Source organism: Mustela lutreola, chromosome 8 (genome assembly GCF_030435805.1).
Source record: "Mustela lutreola isolate mMusLut2 chromosome 8, mMusLut2.pri, whole genome shotgun sequence".
NCBI lineage: Eukaryota > Metazoa > Chordata > Mammalia > Carnivora > Mustelidae > Mustela > Mustela lutreola.
Genome location: NC_081297.1, coordinates 78,415,296 through 78,435,558, shown reverse-complemented (window position 1 = coordinate 78,435,558; position 20,263 = coordinate 78,415,296). Strand labels below are relative to the sequence as shown.

The 20,263-nt window shown below is 36.6% G+C and overlaps 1 protein-coding gene across 12 annotated transcripts in view; it reads left to right on the top strand.

Moving 5' to 3' along the window:
• The window catches only part of ABCC9 (ATP binding cassette subfamily C member 9), a 158,150-nt gene that overhangs the window by 8,736 nt on the left and 129,151 nt on the right, over positions 1-20,263 (top strand). For all 12 annotated transcript variants that reach the window (XM_059185727.1, XM_059185722.1, XM_059185716.1 and 9 more), the window contains 3 exons: positions 142-283; positions 12,342-12,463; positions 19,907-20,073. In XM_059185727.1, the coding sequence (XP_059041710.1) occupies positions 142-283; positions 12,342-12,463; positions 19,907-20,073 (431 nt within the window). The remainder of the gene's footprint in view (positions 1-141; positions 284-12,341; positions 12,464-19,906; positions 20,074-20,263) is intronic.

Genomic DNA, 20,263 nt, shown 5'->3' with positions numbered 1-20,263 from the left:
AAAACAGACCAGGATTTGCATTGCTACCCTAGAAAGCACTTCTCCTTCCTTTTTCAGGAATTGCCCATCCCCCAAGTGATAACACAATATGAATTATTTCCATGATTATAATTAATCTTTTCACTTCTATACTTTTTTCAGGGTGGGGAAGTCAAAGCTCAAAAGTACAAATTCACCACAACACCTGGCTTCATTTTCCTGGACATAACCTGAGATGGATTCTTACATTTGCTCTTCTGTTTGTGCATGTTTGTGAAATAGCAGAAGGCATTGTTTCTGATTCGTAAGTGATTCAACATAGCTAATAACTAGATTGCACTATACTAGTGAGTATGTTGATATGGATGGTAGTTAAGAGCATACCAAGTCAGGCTTAACTTTTTAGTTATAATGTATGAGAAAACACAGGTGTCACTCATTTATAGCAGTCCTGCTTATCTAGGATTCAATTTACCCATTATCAACTGAAGTCTGGAGAAATGATCCTCCTTCTGGTGATGGGTCTTCAAAAGGTCAGTAAACTAACACTGCCTCCCAGTGCCTATGCCATTCACCTCACCTCACCTCGTCGTGTAGATATTTTCTCATCTAACATCATCACAAGAGGAAAGGTGAATACAGTACAGTAAATATCTTGAGAGAGAGGGAAAGAGACCACATTCACATAACTTTTATTACAGTATATTATAGTTATTCTAGTTTGTGTTATCAGTTGTTAATCTCCTACAGTGCCTAATCTATATATTAAACTTTATCATAGGTATGCATGTATAAGAAAAACATAATAGGATTCGGTATCATCCGTGATTTCAGGCATCCACTGTGGTCTTGGAACATTAACCTTTGCAGATAAGAGGAGGACTGTTACATTTGATAATCATGTTGTTTTGTCCATATTTTTGTGTTACTACATAATTTCTCTGACAGTAAAAATTCAGGTCTCTGTGACTTGTGCTTATTCACGTGCTATTTCTTTGATTCCTTCATCTATGTAGCTCTTGCAGAAAGTTCTCTCCTTTTAAGCACTCTGACATTTATTTATCTATCAATGGAGGTATATATAGAAAGATTGTCTCTATTGACATATAGCTCAAGTAGCTATATACTTACATATAACTGTATAACCAGTTCTCAGATGTTTCCATTTGTTTTATAAAGAAGCAAAGATAGATGAGGCAGGCATCAAAGAAGTCTGAGAATTAGTGAGGATATAGCCACAAATTGAGGCAAAACACAAAACCATTTTAAAATCAGGATTTGCCATAAAACCCATACTTTTGAAGGAATTTTGTCATTCTTATAGAAGAAGTTTGCATTAAGCAGTTAGAATATAATGAATTCTAGTTATAAACCCGAACATAATGTGGGAAAAATATTTTTTATCACATATTAACACAAAATAGGAAAGAATTTTGATAAGCAATATCAAATAAGAGAATTTTGATTATGAAATTATGTAAAATAGTGCACCATCAATTAAAGAACTGATAGGAAAAGTTCTTTAGAGTTCTTAAAAAGAAAGCTCAAAAATTATTTTTCTTTTATCTAATAAAGACCTCCCCGACATCTGTTTATGTTTTTCTGTTGCAATTAATGAGGAATGAAATTTCTGAGATTTTGTTACAGAGCCAACTATTTTGAAATGTTTTGTGAGAGTTCTTTGCATGGATGTGCACGTCTTAGTTTCTGATAAAAAAAAAAAAATCAAGGACTCTGATGATATTGCGTCCCTTCAAGGATTTAGAGGCTTGATTGTCTGTTATCTTATTAATTACTGTTTAAAACCCTATTGTATTAGCATAGGAAACTCTAGTCTTTGTTTTCTAATACTTATAACATATAAGCTGCCTCTGTGTGATTCTTTCTTTTTTTTTTTAATATAATTTTTTATTTTTTATAAACATATATTTTTATCCCCAGGGGTACAGGTCTGTGAATCACCAGGTTTACACACTTCACAGCACTCACCAAAACACATACCCTCCCCAATGTCCATAATACCACCCCCTTCTCCCAAACCCCCTCCCCCCAGCAACCCTCAGTTTGTTTTGTGAGATTAAGAGTCACTTATGGTTTGTCTCCCTCCCAATCCCATCTTCTTTCATTTATTCTTCTCGTACCCACTTAAGCCCCCATGTTGCATCACCACTTCCTCATATCAGGGAGATCACATGATAGTTGTCTTTCTCCGCTTGACTTATTTCGCTAAGCATGATACGCTCTAGTTCCATCCATGTTGTCGCAAATGGCAAGATTTCATTTCTTTTGATGGCTGCATAGTATTCCATTGTGTATATATACCACATCTTCTTGATCCATTCATCTGTTGATGGACATCTAGGTTCTTTCCATAGTTTGGCTATTGTGGACATTGCTGCTATAAACATTCGAGTACACGTGCCCCTTTGGATCACTACGTTTGTATCTTTAGGGTAAATGCCCAATAGTGCAATTGCTGGGTCATAGGGCAGTTCTATTTTCAACATTTTGAGGAACCTCCATGCTGTTTTCCAGAGAGGTTGCACCAGCTTGCATTCCCACCAACAGTGTAGGAGGGTTCCCCTTTCTCCGCATCCTCGCCAGCATCTGTCATTTCCTGACTTGTTGATTTTAGCCATTCTGACTGGTGTGAGGTGATATCGCATTGTGGTTTTGATTTGTATTTCCCTGATGCCGAGTGATATGGAGCACTTTTTCATGTGTCTGTTGGCCATCTGGATGTCTTCTTTGCAGAAATGTCTGCTCATGTCCTCTGCCCATTTCTTGATTGGATTATTTGTTCTTTGGGTGTTGAGTTTGCTAAGTTCTTTATAGATTCTGGACACTAGTCCTTTATCTGATATGTCGTTTGCAAATATCTTCTCCCATTCTGTCAGTTGTCTTTTGATTTTGTGAACTGTTTCCTTTGCTGTGCAAAAGCTTTTGATCTTGATGAAATCCCAGTAGTTCATTTGTTCCCTTGCTTCCCTTGCCTTTTGCGTTGTTCCTAGGAAGATGTTGCTGCGGCTGAGGTCAAAGAGGTTGCTGCCTGTGTTCTCCTCAAGGATTTTGATGGATTCCTTTCGCACATTGAGGTCCTTCATCCATTTTGAGTCTATTTTTGTGTGTGGTGTAAGGAAATGGTCCAATTTCATTTTTCTGCATGTGGCTGTCCAATTTTCCCAGCACCATTTATTGAAGAGGCTGTCTTTTTGCCATTGGACATTCTTTCCTGCATTGTCGAATATTAGTTGACTGTAGAGTTGAGGGTCTATTTCTGGGCTCTCTATTCTGTTCCATTGATCTATGTGTCTGTTTTTGTGCCAGTACCATGCTGTCTTGATGATGACAGCTTTGTAATAGAGCTTGAAGTCCGAGATTGTGATGCCACCAACGTAGGCTTTCTTTTTCAATATCCCTTTAGCTATTCGAGGTCTTTTCTGGTTCCATATAAATTTTAGAATTATTTGTTCCATTTCTTTGAAAAAGATGGATGGTACGTTGATAGGAATTGCATTAAATGTGTAGATTGCTTTAGGTAGCATAGACATTTTCACAATATTTATTCTTCCAATCCAGGAGCATGGAACATTTTTCCATTTCTTTGTGTCTTCCTCAATTTCTTTCATGAGTACTTTATAGTTTTCTGAGTATAGATTCTGTGTCTCTTTGGTTAGGTTTATTCCTAGGTATCTTATGGTTTTGGGTGCAATTGTAAATGGGATTGACTCTTTAATTTCTCTTTCTTCTGTCTTGCTGTTGGTGTAGAGAAATGCAACTGATTTCTGTGCATTGATTTTATATCCTAACACTTTACTGAATTCCTGTATAAGTTCTAGCAGTTTTGGAGTGGAGTCTTTTGGGTTTTCCACATATAGTATCATATCATCTGCGAAGAGTGATAATTTGACTTCTTCTTTGCCGATTTGGATGCCTTTAATTTCCTTTTGTTGTCTGATTGCTGAGGCTAGGACCTCTAGTACTATGTTGAATAGCAGTGGTGATAATGGACATCCCTGCTGTGTTCCTGACCTTAGTGGAAAAGCTTTCAGTTTTTCTCCATTGAGAATGATATTTGCGGTGGGTTTTTCATAGATGGCTTTGATGATATTGAGGTATGTGCCCTCTATCCCTACACTTTGAAGAGTTTTGATCAGGAATGGATTTTGTACTGTGTCAAATACTTTTTCAGCATCTATTGAGAGTATCATATGGTTCTTGTTCTTTCTTTTATTGATGTGTTGTATCACATTGACTGATTTGCGGATGTTGAACCAACCTTGCAGCCCTGGAATAAATCCCACTTGGTCGTGGTGAATAATCCTTTTAATGTACTGTTGAATCCTATTGGCTAGTATTTTGTTAAGTATTTTCGCATCTGTGTTCATCAAGGATATCGGTCTATAGCTCTCTTTTTTGGTGGGATCCTTGTCTGGTTTTGGGATCAAGGTGATGCTGGCCTCATAAAATGAGTTTGGAAGTTTTCCTTCCATTTCTATTTTTTGGAACAGTTTTAGGAGAATAGGAATTAGTTCTTCTTTAAATGTTTGGTAGAATTCCCCCGGGAAGCCGTCTGGCCCTGGGCTTTTGTTTGTTTGGAGATTTTTAATGACTGTTTCAATCTCCTTACTGGTTATGGGTCTGTTCAGGCTTTCTATTTCTTCCTGGCTCAGTTGTGGTAGTTTATATGTTTCTAGGAATGCATCCATTTCTTCCAGATTGTCAAATTTTGCCGTAGAGTTGCTCATAGTATGTTCTTATAATAGTTTGTATTTCTTTGGTGTTAGTTGTGATCTCTCCTCTTTCATTCATGATTTTATTTATTTGGGTCCTTTCTCTTTTCTTTTTGATAAGTCTGGCCAGGGGTTTATCAATTTTATTAATTCTTTCAAAGAACCAGCTCCTAGTTTCGTTGATTTGTTCTATTGTTTTTTTGGTTTCTATTTCATTGATTTCTGCTCTGTTCTTTATGATTTCTCTTCTCCTGCTAGGCTTAGGGTTTCTTTCTTGTTCTTTCTCCAGCTCCATTAGGTGTAGGGTTAGATTGTGTACCTGAGACCTTTCTTGTTTCTTGAGAAAGGCTTGTACCGCTATATATTTTCCTCTCAGGACTGCCTTTGTTGTGTCCCACAGATTTTGAACCGTTGTATTTTCATTATCATTTGTTTCCATGATTTTTTTCAATTCTTCTTTAATTTCCCGGTTGACCCATTCATTCTTTAGAAGGATACTGTATGTATTTTGGTTCTTTTCAAACTTCCTTTTGTGGTTGAGTTCTAGCTTTAGAGCATTGTGGTCTGAAAATATGCAGGGAATGATCCCAATCTTTTGATACCGGTTGAGTCCTGATTTAGGACCGAGGATGTGATCTATTCTGGAGAATGTTCCATGTGCACTAGAGAAGAATGTGTATTCTGTTGCTTTGGGATGAAATGTTCTGAATATATCTGTGATGTCCATCTGGTCCAGTGTGTCATTTAAGGCCTTTATTTCCTTGCTGATCTTTTGCTTGGATGATCTGTCCATTTCAGTGAGGGGAGTGTTAAAGTCCCCTACTATTATTGTATTGTTGTTGATGTGTTTCTTTGATTTTGTTATTAATTGGTTTATATAGTTGGCTGCTCCCACGTTGGGGGCATAGATATTTAAAATTGTTAAATCTTCTTGTTGGACAGACCCTTTGAGTATGATATAGTGTCCTTCCTCATCTCTTATTATAGTCTTTGGCTTAAAATCTAATTGATCTGATATAAGGATTGCCACTCCTGCTTTCTTCTGATGTCCATTAGCATGGTAAATTCTTTTCCACCCCCTCACTTTAAATCTGGAGGTGTCTTCGGGCTTAAAATGTGTTTCTTGGAGGCAACATATAGATGGGTTTTGTTTTTTTATCCATTCTGATACCCTGTGTCTTTTGACAGGGGCATTTAGCCCATTAACATTCAGGGTAACTATTGAGAGATATGAATTTAGTGCCATTGTATTGCCTGTAAGGTGACTGCTACTGTATACGGTCTCTGTTCCTTTCTGATCTACCACTTGTAGGCTCTCTCTTTGCTTAGAGGACCCCTTTCAATATTTCCTGTAGAGCTGGTTTGGTGTTTGCAAATTCTTTCAGTTGTTGTTTGTCCTGAAAGCTTTTAATCTCTCCTTCTATTTTCAATGATAGCCTAGCTGGATATAGTATTTTGGGCTGCATGTTTTTCTCATTTAGTGCTCTGAAAATATCATGCCAGCTCTTTCTGGCCTGCCAGGTCTCTGTGGATAAGTCAGCTGCCAATCTAATATTTTTACCATTGTATGTTACAGACTTCTTTTCCCGGGCTGCTTTCAGGATTTTCTCTTTGTCACTGAGACTTGTAAATTTTACTATTAGGTGACGGGGTGTGGGCCTATTCTTATTGATTTTGAGGGGTGTTCTCTGAACCTCCTGAATTTTGATGCTCGTTCCCCTTGCCATATTGGGGAAATTCTCCCCAATAATTCTCTCTAGTATACCTTCTGCTCCCCTCTCTCTTTCTTCTTCTTCTGGAATCCCAATTATTCTAATGTTGTTTCGTCTTATGGTGTCACTTATCTCTCGAATTCTCCCCTCGTGGTCCAGTATCTGTTTGTCCCTCTTTTGCTCAGCTTCTTTATTCTCTGTCATTTGGTCTTCTATATCACTAATTCTTTCTTCTGCCTCATTTATCCTAGCAGTGAGAGCCTCCATTTTTGATTGCACCTCATTAATAGCTTTTTTGATTTCAACTTGGTTAGATTTTAGTTCTTTTATTTCTCCAGAAAGGGCTTTTATATCTCTCGAGAGGGTTTCTCTAATATCTTCCATGCCTTTTTCGAGCCCGGATAGAACCTTGAGAATTGTCATTCTGAACTCTAGATCTGACATATTACCAATGTCTGTATTGATTAGGTCCCTAGCCTTCGGTACTGCCTCTTGTTCTTTTTTTTGTGTTGAATTTTTCCGTCTTGTCATTTTGTCCAGATAAGAGTATATGAAGGAGCAAGTAAAATACTAAAAGGGTGGCAACAACCCCAGGAAAATATGCTTTAACCAAATTAGAAGAGATCCCAAATCGTGAGGGGGGAGAAAGGGGATAAAAAGAGGTTCAAAAAGGAAGAAAGAAAAAAAAAAAAAGAAAAGAAAAAAGAAAGAAAAAAAAAAAGAAAAGAATTTTAAAAAAAAGAATACACCTAAGAAAAATATAAAAAAGAAAAAATATATGTATTAGATAAACTAGTAAAAAATCGTTAAAAAAGAAAAAGGTAACAGTTAAAAAAAAATTTTACCCGAAGGCGAGAAAAAAAAACAAAAAATGAAAAAGAAAAAAATTAAATTAACCGCAAGACTAAAAAAAATCACAGGGCAAAAGCCATGAGTTCCGTGCTTTGCTTTCTCCTCCTCTAGAATTCTGCTGCTCTCCTTGGTATTGAAACCGCACTCTTTGGTAGGTGAACTTGGTCTCGGCTGAATTTCTTGTTGATCTTCTGGGGGAGGGGCCTGTTGTAGTGATTCTCAAGTGTCTTTGCCCCAGGCGGAATTGCACTGCCCTTACCCGGGGGCCGGGGTGAGTAATCCGCTTGGGTTTGCTTTCAGGAGCTTTTGTTCCCTAAGCGCTTTCTGTAGAGTTCGGAGGACGGTAATACAAATGGCGGCCTCCTGGTCTCCAGGTTGGAGGAGCCGAGAGCCCAGGGCCGCACTCCTCAGTGCGCCCTCAGAGAACCGCGCCCAGTTACTCCCGTCTGCCTGACCTCCGGCCGCGCTCCGAGCTCACTGAGCCTGCGACCGGTTCAAGGTCACCCCGAGCTGCGAGCTTACTGTCGGCTCTGTCTCTGTTGCCGGCTTTCCCATTCCAATACCCGCAAGCTCTGCGACACTCAGACACCCCCGATCCTTCTGTGACCCTGCGGGACCTGAGGCCACGCTGACCCCGTGTGGGCTTTGCCCCGGGTAGCCTCTGGAGCGATGTCCCTCAGCGGAACAGACTTTTAAAAGTCCTGATTTTGTGTGCGGTTGCTCCGCCGCTTGCCGGGAGCCGGCCCCTCCCCCCGGGGTCTATCTTCCCGTCGCTTTGGATTCACTTCTCCGCTGGTCCTACCTTTCAGAAAGTGGTTGTTTTCTGTTTCCAGAATTGCTGTTCTTCTTCTCTTCAATCTGCCGATGGATTTTCAGGTGTTTGCAATCTTTAGATAAGCTATCTAGCTGATCTCCGGCTAGCTGAAGTAGTCTCGGCCTGCTACTTCTCCGCCATCTTGACTCCTCCCCCCTGTTTCTTTCTTTTTTTAAAAAAAATATTTTATTTATTTATTTGACAGACAGAGATCACAAGTAGGCAGAGAGGCAGGCAGAGAGAGGAGGGGAAGCTGGCTCCCTGCTGAGCAGAGAGCTGGAAGTGGGGCTAGATCTGAGGACCCTGAGATCATGACCTGAGCCAAAGGCAGAGACTCTAACCCACTGAGTCACTCAGGCACCCCCTATGTGTATGTATAAATTGGAAGATGGATCTGTCCAACATTTCCTAAAAACTTGATACCATGTAGGCGAGAATGCTTCCTTCTTTCCTGCCTCATGACTGATGTGTAGATTTAGTCGTAGACTTAGAGGCTGGGCTAGTAATGGTGAAGACAGATGCTAACGGCAGAAACTTGTTTTATAGTAGTAATGATATAAAAAGCCCATCCTGAAATCAAGCAGAAATGCACTCTGGATTTCCGTTATCCCATTCCTTAGCTGCAGACTGCTTGCTGACTGCTTCTCGCTATCAAATAATTAATTAATTAATTTACTTATTATTTTAAGTAACATATAATGTATTATTTGGCTCAGGGGTACAGATCTAGGATTCATCAGTCTTATATAATACCCAGTGCTCATTACAACATACTTTCCTCGATGTCCATCCCCTTACTTGGTTTATTCAGGCTTCTCAAAACTCATTTTCCAATGATTCCTGAACTCCAGAATTTGGTTTGCTTTCTTGTTTGCTTTGTCTTAATCTGGAAACTGCTTCTAAAGAATGCCAGTGAATATTAAATACACTTTAACGAACACCTTTTCTTCCTTTTCAGACTTATGGCATTTGGCATTGCTGACTGCTGCTTCCTTCCTTCTTCTTTAACAAAATATTTATGAACTATTCTTTACTTAAAATGTAACGTATGCTCATTATATTAGTGAAATAATGCAAAGCCTTTCCTAATTGAATATTTGATTTTCTTTTTTAGTAATACAAATATTAAAGCTATTCATTTTTCTTTTGAAAGACCCTTACTTATTTTGCACAGATTTTTGTAAGAAATATCCTTTTTTATTTCTATATAAATAGTCTGTGGTTCTGCTTTAGGTACTCTCCTAGATCTAGGAATCATTTTCAATTTGCTTTTTAGTCTAATATGATTGATTTATTAGTACAGCATATAATTTGTTAAGCAAATTGAATCATTAACATTTTAGGAATCATTAACATTTCCATTATAGTTAAATATTTGATTATTTTATATGGTTTTCATGATAATTAGAAAATAGTTTTTTTGTTGGAGGCAAAATTTTATTGAGTTTACTGATTAGATTATTCGAGTCTTGTGTGTTGATTATTTTTATACTATTTAATTCATCAAATTCTGAAAATGTGTATTAAAGTCTTCACTTTTACTGTATTTTCATTTAAGCTTTTATTTTTATTAGTTTGTCTTTTTTTAAATTATTTTCTTGTCCTCCATGATGAATGCATTTTGATTTTCTTCTTTACTTTCTGAGTAAAGACTTTCTGCCATAATAGGATCTGTGTGCTTCTACCAGAACCTTGAGGTCTGGGAGTCACACTCTAAAAATAACAGAGCTTAAGGGAAAGAATAGGGTTGGGACACTGCTCAAAACTTGTGTTATGGTGAGGGGGGAAGAAATGAAAACTGAGGGCTGCGGAAAGGGAGGTGGGTAGAGACATGGGGTAACTGGGTGATGGGCATTAAAGAGGGCATGTGATGTGATAGGCACTGGGTATTATACTGAACTAATGAGTCATTGAACATTATATAAAAAGCCAATGCAGTACTGTACCTTGGGTAATTGAATTTAAATTAAAAAATCTATATATGTATATATATACTTGTGCAGCTTTGTAAATAGACAACTAATAATATAATAGCAATCCTAATAAGAAGACTAACATGGTTAGTCTTCCTTTTTTTAACCGATTTGGGTTAACATGGTTAAAAGACCCATGAAACCCCAACAAAGAAATGCCACAATAAATATAAAACTTTATTGTAGCCGTTGTGATCTTTATTCATCCCTTACTAGATTGTCTCCCTTAATTTTGTTTTGTCATTCTTTTTCTTTTTTTTTTGTCATTCTTTTTCTAACTTCTTGAATTGACTACATAATTTATTTATTGTAATGCTTTCTTATTGAATATGTTTAAGTTTAGTTATGAACTTTCTTCTGAGTATGGTTTTGACCACATTTATTTATAGGCCTTCATAGGTAGTATGCTCATTTTTAAATTCCTTAAATATTAGACACGTGATTTTTGTAAAATTCTTTCTTTGGTTCCATAATAAAAGAATACTAGAAGCACTTCTTAATTTCCATGCTGATGAAATATTTACTTCCTACTTTTTCTTTTTGACCATTTTGAACTATTTCTGGGGGTGGTGGGTGGTTTTTAAACCAGCCTTTATGTTCACATTTTTGTTACCATGTCCATATTAATGATTCCAAATGTATCACTGGTCATGTTTCAAATCTCTGCATACGGTGGGCCTATTGGACAACTCCTTTTGCATGTTTAATAGACACCTTCATGGTCCACATGGCCTTGCTGGAACTTACTAGCTTCTTTTCTCCAATCTGCTCATACTCTTCAGGTCTTATCTGGTTACGCACCATCCACCCAGCCCCCTTTGGAATTACTCTTTATATCTCCTTCACCATCACCCTAAGACCCTAACACTATTAATGTCCTGTCTATTTTAACAATGAATATTTTCCAGATGTTGTATTACTTCCATGTTTCTGCTGCCAAAGCTTAATTCAGGCTTTTGTCATCTCTTGCCTGGCCTATACCCATAATTTGCTAACTGCTTTTCTTCCTTCTTTGTCTCTTTCCTCTCCTCAGAGGCACACACTACCTATAGACTCCATCATCCACCTTATTACCGGATTGATTTGTCTAAAATTCCCCCAAATCGGACTATACCACTTACTGTTAAAAATTTCGATTTTCTGAAAGATCAGATTCCAGCTCCTTACCCTGACACACAGAGCCTTTCACCATACATCCTATCTCGAGCTTTCTGTTTGAGAATATTAAACTACTTGGCGTTTTGAACACATTACACAATTTTGTGCTCCTATGTATTTACACATTCTGTTCCCTCTTTTTAAAGTGCTCTTCTACCACATTCCTGACTGGTGGATTCCCTTTTATATTTCTGTTTCCACTGTCAGCCATACCTCTTTGAAGTGTCTTTCCCAAATGCTCCTCTTTCCCCCTTCTCAAACGCGTCACTCTCTGCACCATTTATATATGAATGTACTTAAGTCATTTGAAAAAAATTAAATGTTACTAGGTGGTATTATTTATGTAAATGAGTTGAGGGCTGTCTACCATGCAAAGCTGGTTCTGTCATATTTCCAGCCCACGTGAAGCTCTCTATGGCCCTCAGAGTGAAATCTTGTCTCTTTTCAGTCATATTCAGTTGCATCTGATACACTGAAACAGTCTTCCTTCTTCCTACTCATTCTCAAGGCAGAGGTGGGTTTCTTTACAAAGGTTTCTCTTCCCCAGACCCTGGCCCTGCATGCACTTACAGTCCCTTCCTCTGTGTAACAATTTCCTAGTTCCTGTTGCTATCTCCAGTAGACTCCAGGCATGGTGACCCTGGATACTGTATCTTGTTGCGCCCATGGTTGCATCTCAACCTCTAATAGTGACTGAACCCAGTGAACAATGGAGAAATCACTAAGGGCAATAAAGTTTAGGGAAACTATCAAAGGAATAAATGTACTTTTCTTGTACATTAGAGTTAATATCCTTGTGGTTGTTTTTACTTGCTTTAGGTGTTCACTTATTTCAGCAGTTCTGCCCTTCGATAGAGGAGAAGTTACATGTTTGCTCTTGTGTTTAAGGGCTTGTTTCGCTGTGGGACCCAGTCCTCGGTGTTGGGATAAATCCTTTCGGCAGAATTATGTCTCCCAGTGTAGTCTTCCTTTGCATGTTCTCTGAGCAACGACTATTGCATTCTGTTATTTTAAGTATCTTATTACTTAAGGGAACGTTTTAATGAACAATTTGGAAACAAAATGAGAAGCTGTGGGCAACGACCATCTCTAGACACTGATACTGTACCGCTCTCCGCAGACGGCGGGAGTCCCGGCATCTCCACCTCTTCATGCCGGCTGTGATGGGATTTGTCGCCACTACAACATCAATAGTATATTACCATAATATTGAAACATCAAATTTTCCTAAATTACTCCTAGGTAAGTATGATCAAGTGTCGCCCTCCTTCCTGGAGCTATTTTTCTTTCTCCTCCTAGTAACGCTGTCTCTGGGGGTTGGGACTGGGAGCGTGGGAAAACCACAGTAGTTAATTTCTCTGGTTTCCTGGTGAATGGGGAGATGAAGATAAACTGAGTGCTCTGGGCTGTGAAAACTCCGTTCCCCTAGGACATCCGTTCTCCACTAGATGCCCCTCATGTTGTGTTGGCATGTGGCAGGAGAACCAGGAAGGGTGTGCTGGCCTTCTGTCTCGCAGAATTGAGCCCTTGCCCCTCCTGCCCCAGGAGCAAGTCAGTGTGTCTAGCTCCCTGCTCTTCTGTCTCTGGTTTGGGATCCTGAGGCATTTTCTGAAGGTCCCAGCTTTTCACTGATGCTGTGGCAGTGTCACATTCTTTAGGGCATGGCTGCTGAGGTGTGGGGGACCCCGGGGCAGCAGAGTGTGCTTCACAGGCTGCTGGAAACTGTGCGTCCTGAGAAGTAGCTGTCCTCAAAAACATCTGCTTCATGCCTAACCTTTTCTTTTTCAGCCTCTCCAGCCTCCTTGTCCTGTGGAAATCAGAGGGTTCTAATTTTATTTTTGCCTGACATTGAAATAATATCACTTATCCCAATTAGTTGTATTTAATTCTCTGACCAATCTTTGCATTCTGTGGTGTATACTTTCATAAAGAGAGCTAAGAGGAAGCTGTAGAACATGGATCATGGCTGGGCTTCCAGGGCCTGTAAATATCCTAAAATATCCTAAAATCACGTGTGTTTGTGTGAATGAATCCTGACAATTTTACAAGGTACAGAGAATGCGCTTGATTGTTTAACGATGAAAAAGACATTGATTACTGATATAGAAATTTGGAAAAGTAATAATTAAACCACACAGATATTTTATATGCTTGTCCAAGGACATTAAAATTTGAAAATGAGTTAGTGGAAAACACTATTAAAGCCTGTATTGCGCCACATTATATGATTGGGCAAAGGCAATCTAGTACAAACAAGTAGACCGGGTTAAATGTTAATTTAAAAGGCTTGTCAAAGTCTGAATTATCTTAATAGAAAGCTGTTTAGTACCACAGGAAAGGCAGATGTTATCACAGAAATCTTTTTTTGAAGATGCCAAGAAAAAAGAGTGAAATCTTTAGTAGACAACAGCAAAAAATATATATACCATTGGGAATCCAATACATTAGACGTTTAAGTTTCTGAGAAACTGATGATGAAAAAGATATGAGTTATAAGATTTAGAAGGGAATTAGAATTCCTTAGAAGGCAACTAGAAGAGAAATGTGCATTTTGATAATATTTTGAAGGAGATGAGATCCCAGTCTGGCTGTAGATGCAAGGCAGAGGGCACAATTAGATCATATTGTTGGAAGGACTTATGGAGATAAAACATAGTCTAAATTTCTCATTATTTTAGGAAAGAAATATTTGGGCCCAGAAAAATTACGCTTATTTTCAGATCACAAAATGAGTAATTTTGTCCCAACATTATATTATGAACATCACCAAACATACAGAAAATTGAAAAGAACCAAGTGAATACTCATAAAATTCCTAATAATTAAATTCTTCAATTTCCATTTTATTCTATTTATTTGATCACATTTCTGCATCTTATTTTTTTGATACATTTTAAAGTAAATTGCAGACATTAATATGCTTCACCTCCTAATTATTTCAGAGTGCATATCATTAACTAGAGTTAAATTTTTCTACAGTTCTTTTTGTGAAGATAAAACTTACATGCTAAAGTACAGAAATCTTAATTTACTAAATGCACACACCTAACTGTAGAACGGTTCCATGATCCATGAAAGTTTTCTTGTGTCAATCCGCAATATCATCTCCACAGAGACAAAAATCTAATCTGAATTTCCTCCCCAGCATAGATGGGATTTGTCTGTTGTAGAACTTCACATAAATTGAATAATGCAGTATAAATTTTTTTGTGTAACACTTCTCACAGCATGATTTTTTTTGAGGGGGGCTGATCCATAATATAGTATAGATCAGTATTTTGTTCTTATAATTGTTGGATACTATTCCATTGTATAAATATACCACAGTTTTCCGTTCTCTTGACAATAAGTACCCGAATTATTTCCAGGTCTGGGTTATCATGGAAACAAACAAACAAAACAAAACTGGTATAAACATCCATGTGCAAGTTTTTCTGTGGATATGTGTTTTTTATTTCCCTTGAGTAAATACCTAGGAGAGAAATTGCTGGGTCATAGGGTGTGTAGTAAATGTTAATGTTTTGTGAATAACCCACAAGATTTTTCCCAAAGTGGTTTACTTTACATACTCACTAATAATGTGTAGGAGTCCCAGTTTTTCCACATGCTCACCAACATTTGATGATTTGGTCTCTCTAATTTAGCCATGCTGGTGGGTGTGTACTGATAATTCATTGTGGTTTGAGATTGCATTTCCCTGATGGCTAATGATGTTGAGCACTTTTTGATAAGTTTATTAGCCATTTGTTATATTTGTAAAGTAGCTATATCATATCTTTTGTCCATTTTTTATTGGGTTGCATTCTTATTATTGAGTTTCTAAAGTATTTTGTATATACTAGATATTAATATGGCATGGGATACATGTTTTGAGAATTTTTTTTTCCAGTCTGTGGCATATGCATATTCATTTACCTAACAGGGTTTTTTGGTGAGCAAAAGAGTTCAGTCTTGTTGTACCATAATTTATCACTTTTTCATGCAGAATTATTGTTTTCTGTGTCTTAAGAAATTTTTGCCTCTGCTCAAAATATATTTTCCTCATAGTCTCCTGTTTGTTTGTTTGTTTGTTTGTTTTAGAAGCTTTATAGTTTTAGTTTTTATTTTTAGGACTGTGATCCATTTAAAATTAATTGTGTAAATGACGTAAGGCTGATGCCGAGGCTCTTTTTTTCCAAATGGAAATCCATGTGCTCCAGCACCATTTGTGGAATAGACATTCCATGCCTTGTTAGATTGCATTGGGACCTTTGTGAAATATTTGGATCAAGTTACCATTTTAGTATGATCTGTTTTTCGGCTCTATAGTTTCTGTTCCTTTGATCTGTTTGTGAGTTTTATGAGATTACCATTCTGTCTTAATCTGATTACTGTTGCTTTGGAGGTCTTGAAATCTTATAGTGTACCCATACAACTAGTTTTCTTTGCTTTTCTCCTTGGATGTTCTAGTTCGTTTATATTGCCATATGTAGTTAGAGTCAGGTTGTCAATTTCTACCAAAAAAAAAAAAATCTCAGTAGGATTATGATAGAGATTGCGCTGAGTGTTTAGAACAATTTGGAGGAAAGTTGACATCTTAGCAATATTGAATTCCACAATCCATTTGTTCTTCATTTATTTAGGTCTTCTCTCATTTCCCTTAGCAATGTGTTATATTTTCAGGGTATAGGTCTTCCATGTCTTGTTAAATTACTAGCTTTTTTGTTTTCCCACTGCTGTTATGAATAAACTTGTATTTTAAATGCTGTATTCTAGTGGCTTCTGTCATATATATAAAATACAGCTGATTTTATATATTGACCTTATATTTTGAAACTTTGGAAATTTACTCATTACTTCTAATTATTGCTTTGTAAATTTCTTGGGATTATCTAGATATGCAAACATACTATCTGAAAATAGAAGAGTTATATTTATTTCTTTTTAAACTTTATGCTTTTTTTCACCATATTGAAATAACCAGGATTCCAATATAATGCAGAATAGACACGGGGAGTGTGAAATCTTTGTCTAATGCCTGATTTTAGGGGAAACATGGTCAATATTGCATAATTAATTATAAAGTTAATTACAGGTTTTTCATAGAAGACCTTTATCAGATGAGTAAATCTTCCTTTATTCAAAGCTTTCTTGGAGTTGTTTCTGTTTTTTGTTTTTTAATGATGAATAGTTGTTGAATTCTATTAAGGATTTTTTTTTTTTTTTTGCATCCATTGGGACAATTATAGTTCCTTTAATGTGCTAAATTAGTTGACTTTTCAAATGATAAAGCAACCATGAATTCCCGGGCTATGTTACACATGGTCATGATATATTATCCATGCTATATATTCTTAGGTTTTGTTTACCAAGGCTTTTTAGATCTATGTTGTGAAGAATATTGGGTTTGTTATTTTCTTGTAATATCTTTGCCAGGTTTTCCTATGCTGGGTTATATTGGCTTCTTAAAATGAATTGTAAAATGTTCTTCATTTCTCTATTTTCTGAAAAACATTGTGTACAATTAATTTTATTTCTTCCCTAAACATTGAATGAAATTCATTCATCAGTGAAATCATTTGGGCCTTTTAACAAAGTAAGGATTTTATTTTATTTTATTTTATATATATATATATTTTTTAATTTTTTTATTTTTTATAAACATATATTTTTATCCTCAGGGGTACAGGTCTGTGAATCACCAGGTTTACACACTTCACAGCACTCACCAAAGCACATACCCTCCCCAATGTCCATAACCCCACTCCCCTTCAAAGTAAGGATTTTAAATGTAAACTTATTTCTCTATTAGACATGGACTCTTCAGAGTTGGTCCCCCCCCCTTCAGAGTATTTCTTGTTATGTCAGTTTTGGGAAGCTACAAGTTTCAAGAAATTTTCCCTTTCATCTAAGTATTTTATTTATTGTTATAAAGTTCAACATAGTCCCCAATTATCTTTCTTAAGTATGTAAAGTATGTAGGGATAGTTATTGTTTCACTCCTAATACTGGTAATTTATGATTTCATTCTTTTCTTCATTAGTTTAGCTGGGGACTTAGCAATTTTCTTGATCTTTTTTAAAAAATCAATTTTGTTGGCTAATTTTCTCAATTATTCAGTTTCTATTTCATCGCTTTCTACTCTTATCTCTATCATTTTCATCCTTTTATGTATTTTGTTCATCATTGTTCTTTCCCTAGTTTTTAAGATAGAAAATTAAATCATTGATTTTGGATCTGCCTCTTTTTCTAAAATAAATATTTAAAGCCATAAATTTTTCTTAAAGTATTGTTTTAGTTGCAAGCCTTAAATTTTTAATATGTACTATTTTTATTATAATTTAGTTTGAATACTTTCTGATTTCCCTAGTGATTTCTTTTTCAAAATGCAGTTAGTTAGAACTATGTTGTTTAACTTGCAAATATTTGGAGACTTCTAGATATGGAACTGTGTGGGAAGTCTCGAAGTTTACCTTCTTGAAACTTGTAACTTACCAAAACTCATAGTGGTTAATAGTATTCAGATCTAAATCTAAATTTAATATTTTTTATGTATTAGTAAATTTGTATTTTTTATGGTTGTGTCTCTAAAAAATTGACCTTTGTCATTATTAGAAGTTTTCAAAGTTTCTAATAATGCTCTTTTTTCCCCAAGTTTTTATTTAAATTCCAGTTAGTTAACATACAGTGTAGTATTAGTTTCGGGTAAACATTTAGTGATTCAACACTGAATATATCACCCAGTGCTCATCGCGAGTGTACTCCTTAATCCCCCACCCACCTCCCTCTGGTAACCATCAGTTTGCTCTCTAAGTTAAGAGTCTGTTTCTTAGTTTGCCTCTCTTTCTCTCTTCCTTCTCTCTTCGCTCATTTGTTTTATTTCTTAAATTCCACATATGAGTGAAATCATATATTTGTCTTTCTCTGACTATCCTATTTTGCATAGCATAATACTCTCTCGCTCCATCCCTGTCATTGCAAATAGCAAGATTTCATTTTTTGTGGCTGAGCAATATTCTATTGTGTGTATATACCACATTTTCTTTACCCATTCAACTGATGGACACTTGGGCTATTTCTATAAATTGGTTATTGTGGATAATATTGCTATAAACAGCAGGGTCTGTGTATCCCTTTGGATTAGTATTTTTTTTTAAGATTTTATTTATTTATTTGACAAACAGAGATCACAAGTAGGCAGAGAAGCAGGCAGAAAGAGAGGAGGAAGCAGGCTCCTGCTGAGCAGAGAGCTTGATGCGGGGCTTGATCCCAGAGCTCTGGGATCATGACCTGAGCCGAAGGCAGAGGCTTTAAGCCACTGAGCCACCCAAGCACCCCTGGATTAGTATTTTTGATGACAGTATTCTTTGTTTTAAAGTCTACTTTATCTAAAACTATGTAGCCACTCCGGATTTCTTGTGTTTACTGTTTTCATTGTGTATTTTTTACTTCTACTTACTTTCAATCTGTTTCTTCATATGTAAGATGAATCTCTCTCTTTTTAAAAAGATTTTATTTGTTTGAGTGAGAGAGACAGAGCACAGGAACAGTGGGAGGGGCAAAGGAAAAGGGAGAGAGAGAATCCTAAGCAGACTATGTGCTGAGCACAGAGCCCAATGTGGGCCTCAATCCCAGGACTACGAGATCATGACCTGAGACAAAATCAAAGTTGGATGCTGAACCAACTAAGCCACCCAGGTGCCCCAAGATGAAATCTCTTTAGTTAGCATCTAGCAGCATGTAGTAGTCTTTTTCCCCTTCAAATCTATTCTGATATTTTCTATTTTATGCTAGAACAAGATAGATAATGAGCTTATATGCCAAAGTTTCCATTCTTTTTCACTATGGAAATTGTGGCCACTTCTAAACTTCAGTAACTCTGATAAGTGTTATACAATGGATTGTCTCATGTGTGTTTCATATTTCTTCTTTCTCAACCCATATTCACTTGTACTGAGCCTTATTCAAAGTTTGAAATATACTGGACCTTTGATTTCTAGTAAATTGTGTCCATCTCATATTTGTTATGAAAGGCTGGCTGTGGTTAGGAGAAGGTATAGATCCCCACCTTTCTCAACCCGCTGCAGAAAGTCTGGCTTTGTTCTGTAGGATCATCATTCCTCTCTTCACTTTGTGGAGATGTGTGGCATTTTAAGCCATTTGCATGAGAAGAGTTAACTTACTACTTGAATTTTGATCTGTAAAACAGAAACCCCATTATATAGCTAGTGTGCATTCCATAATAATTCAAGGTAATACCATTAGACATACCCCTGGCAGCTGCAAAACACTTACCTATTAGATCGGTGACAGAGATAACAACTTGTGAATTCTTCATATAGTATAATCGGGACTTCTTTAAAAAAAAGACCGGGAGATAGAATTAATTTTAAAGTCAAGAGAACTACACTTAAGTTCTGGAGTGTAGATTATTCCTATTTACGTGTCTTTTTACTTCTGTCCATCTACTACAGAGTGGAAGCACTAGCATTTTTAAAGTCATTACTACACCTTCAGTTCAAAACTCTAAAAGTACCCTGGGGCATACGTGTTATTTTCTTAAAAAATAAAATTATGTGGAAATAAAATATTTAAAATTATCTTTGTTATTAAAAAGCATTATATTTATATTGAAATGTCAATGAAGTTTAAAAAATATATCAGGGAAAGACTGCATCTTTTTCTTTTTCTTTTTTATTTTTCCAGCCCTATTTCTGTATTGGGTCATGGCCTTTATTACAAAAACCATAAAATTGGTTAAGTACTGGCAATCCGGTTGGGGAGTATCAGACCTGCGTTTCTGCATCACTGGCATTATGGTCATCTTGAATGGACTCCTCATGGCTGTGGAGATCAATGTAATTCGGGTCAGAGTAGGTATCTTATCATTTTTTTTTAATTGCTGGAATTCAAGACCCCAATATTAAAGATTATAGTCAGCTAGAAATTACTAGTATTCAAGAGGATGAAGAAATGTATATCCTCTTGTATAAAAGGATAAAATAAAATAAAATGTATAAAAGTTGAACTAATCACTAAGGCCATTAGTGTTCCAGAAATCTC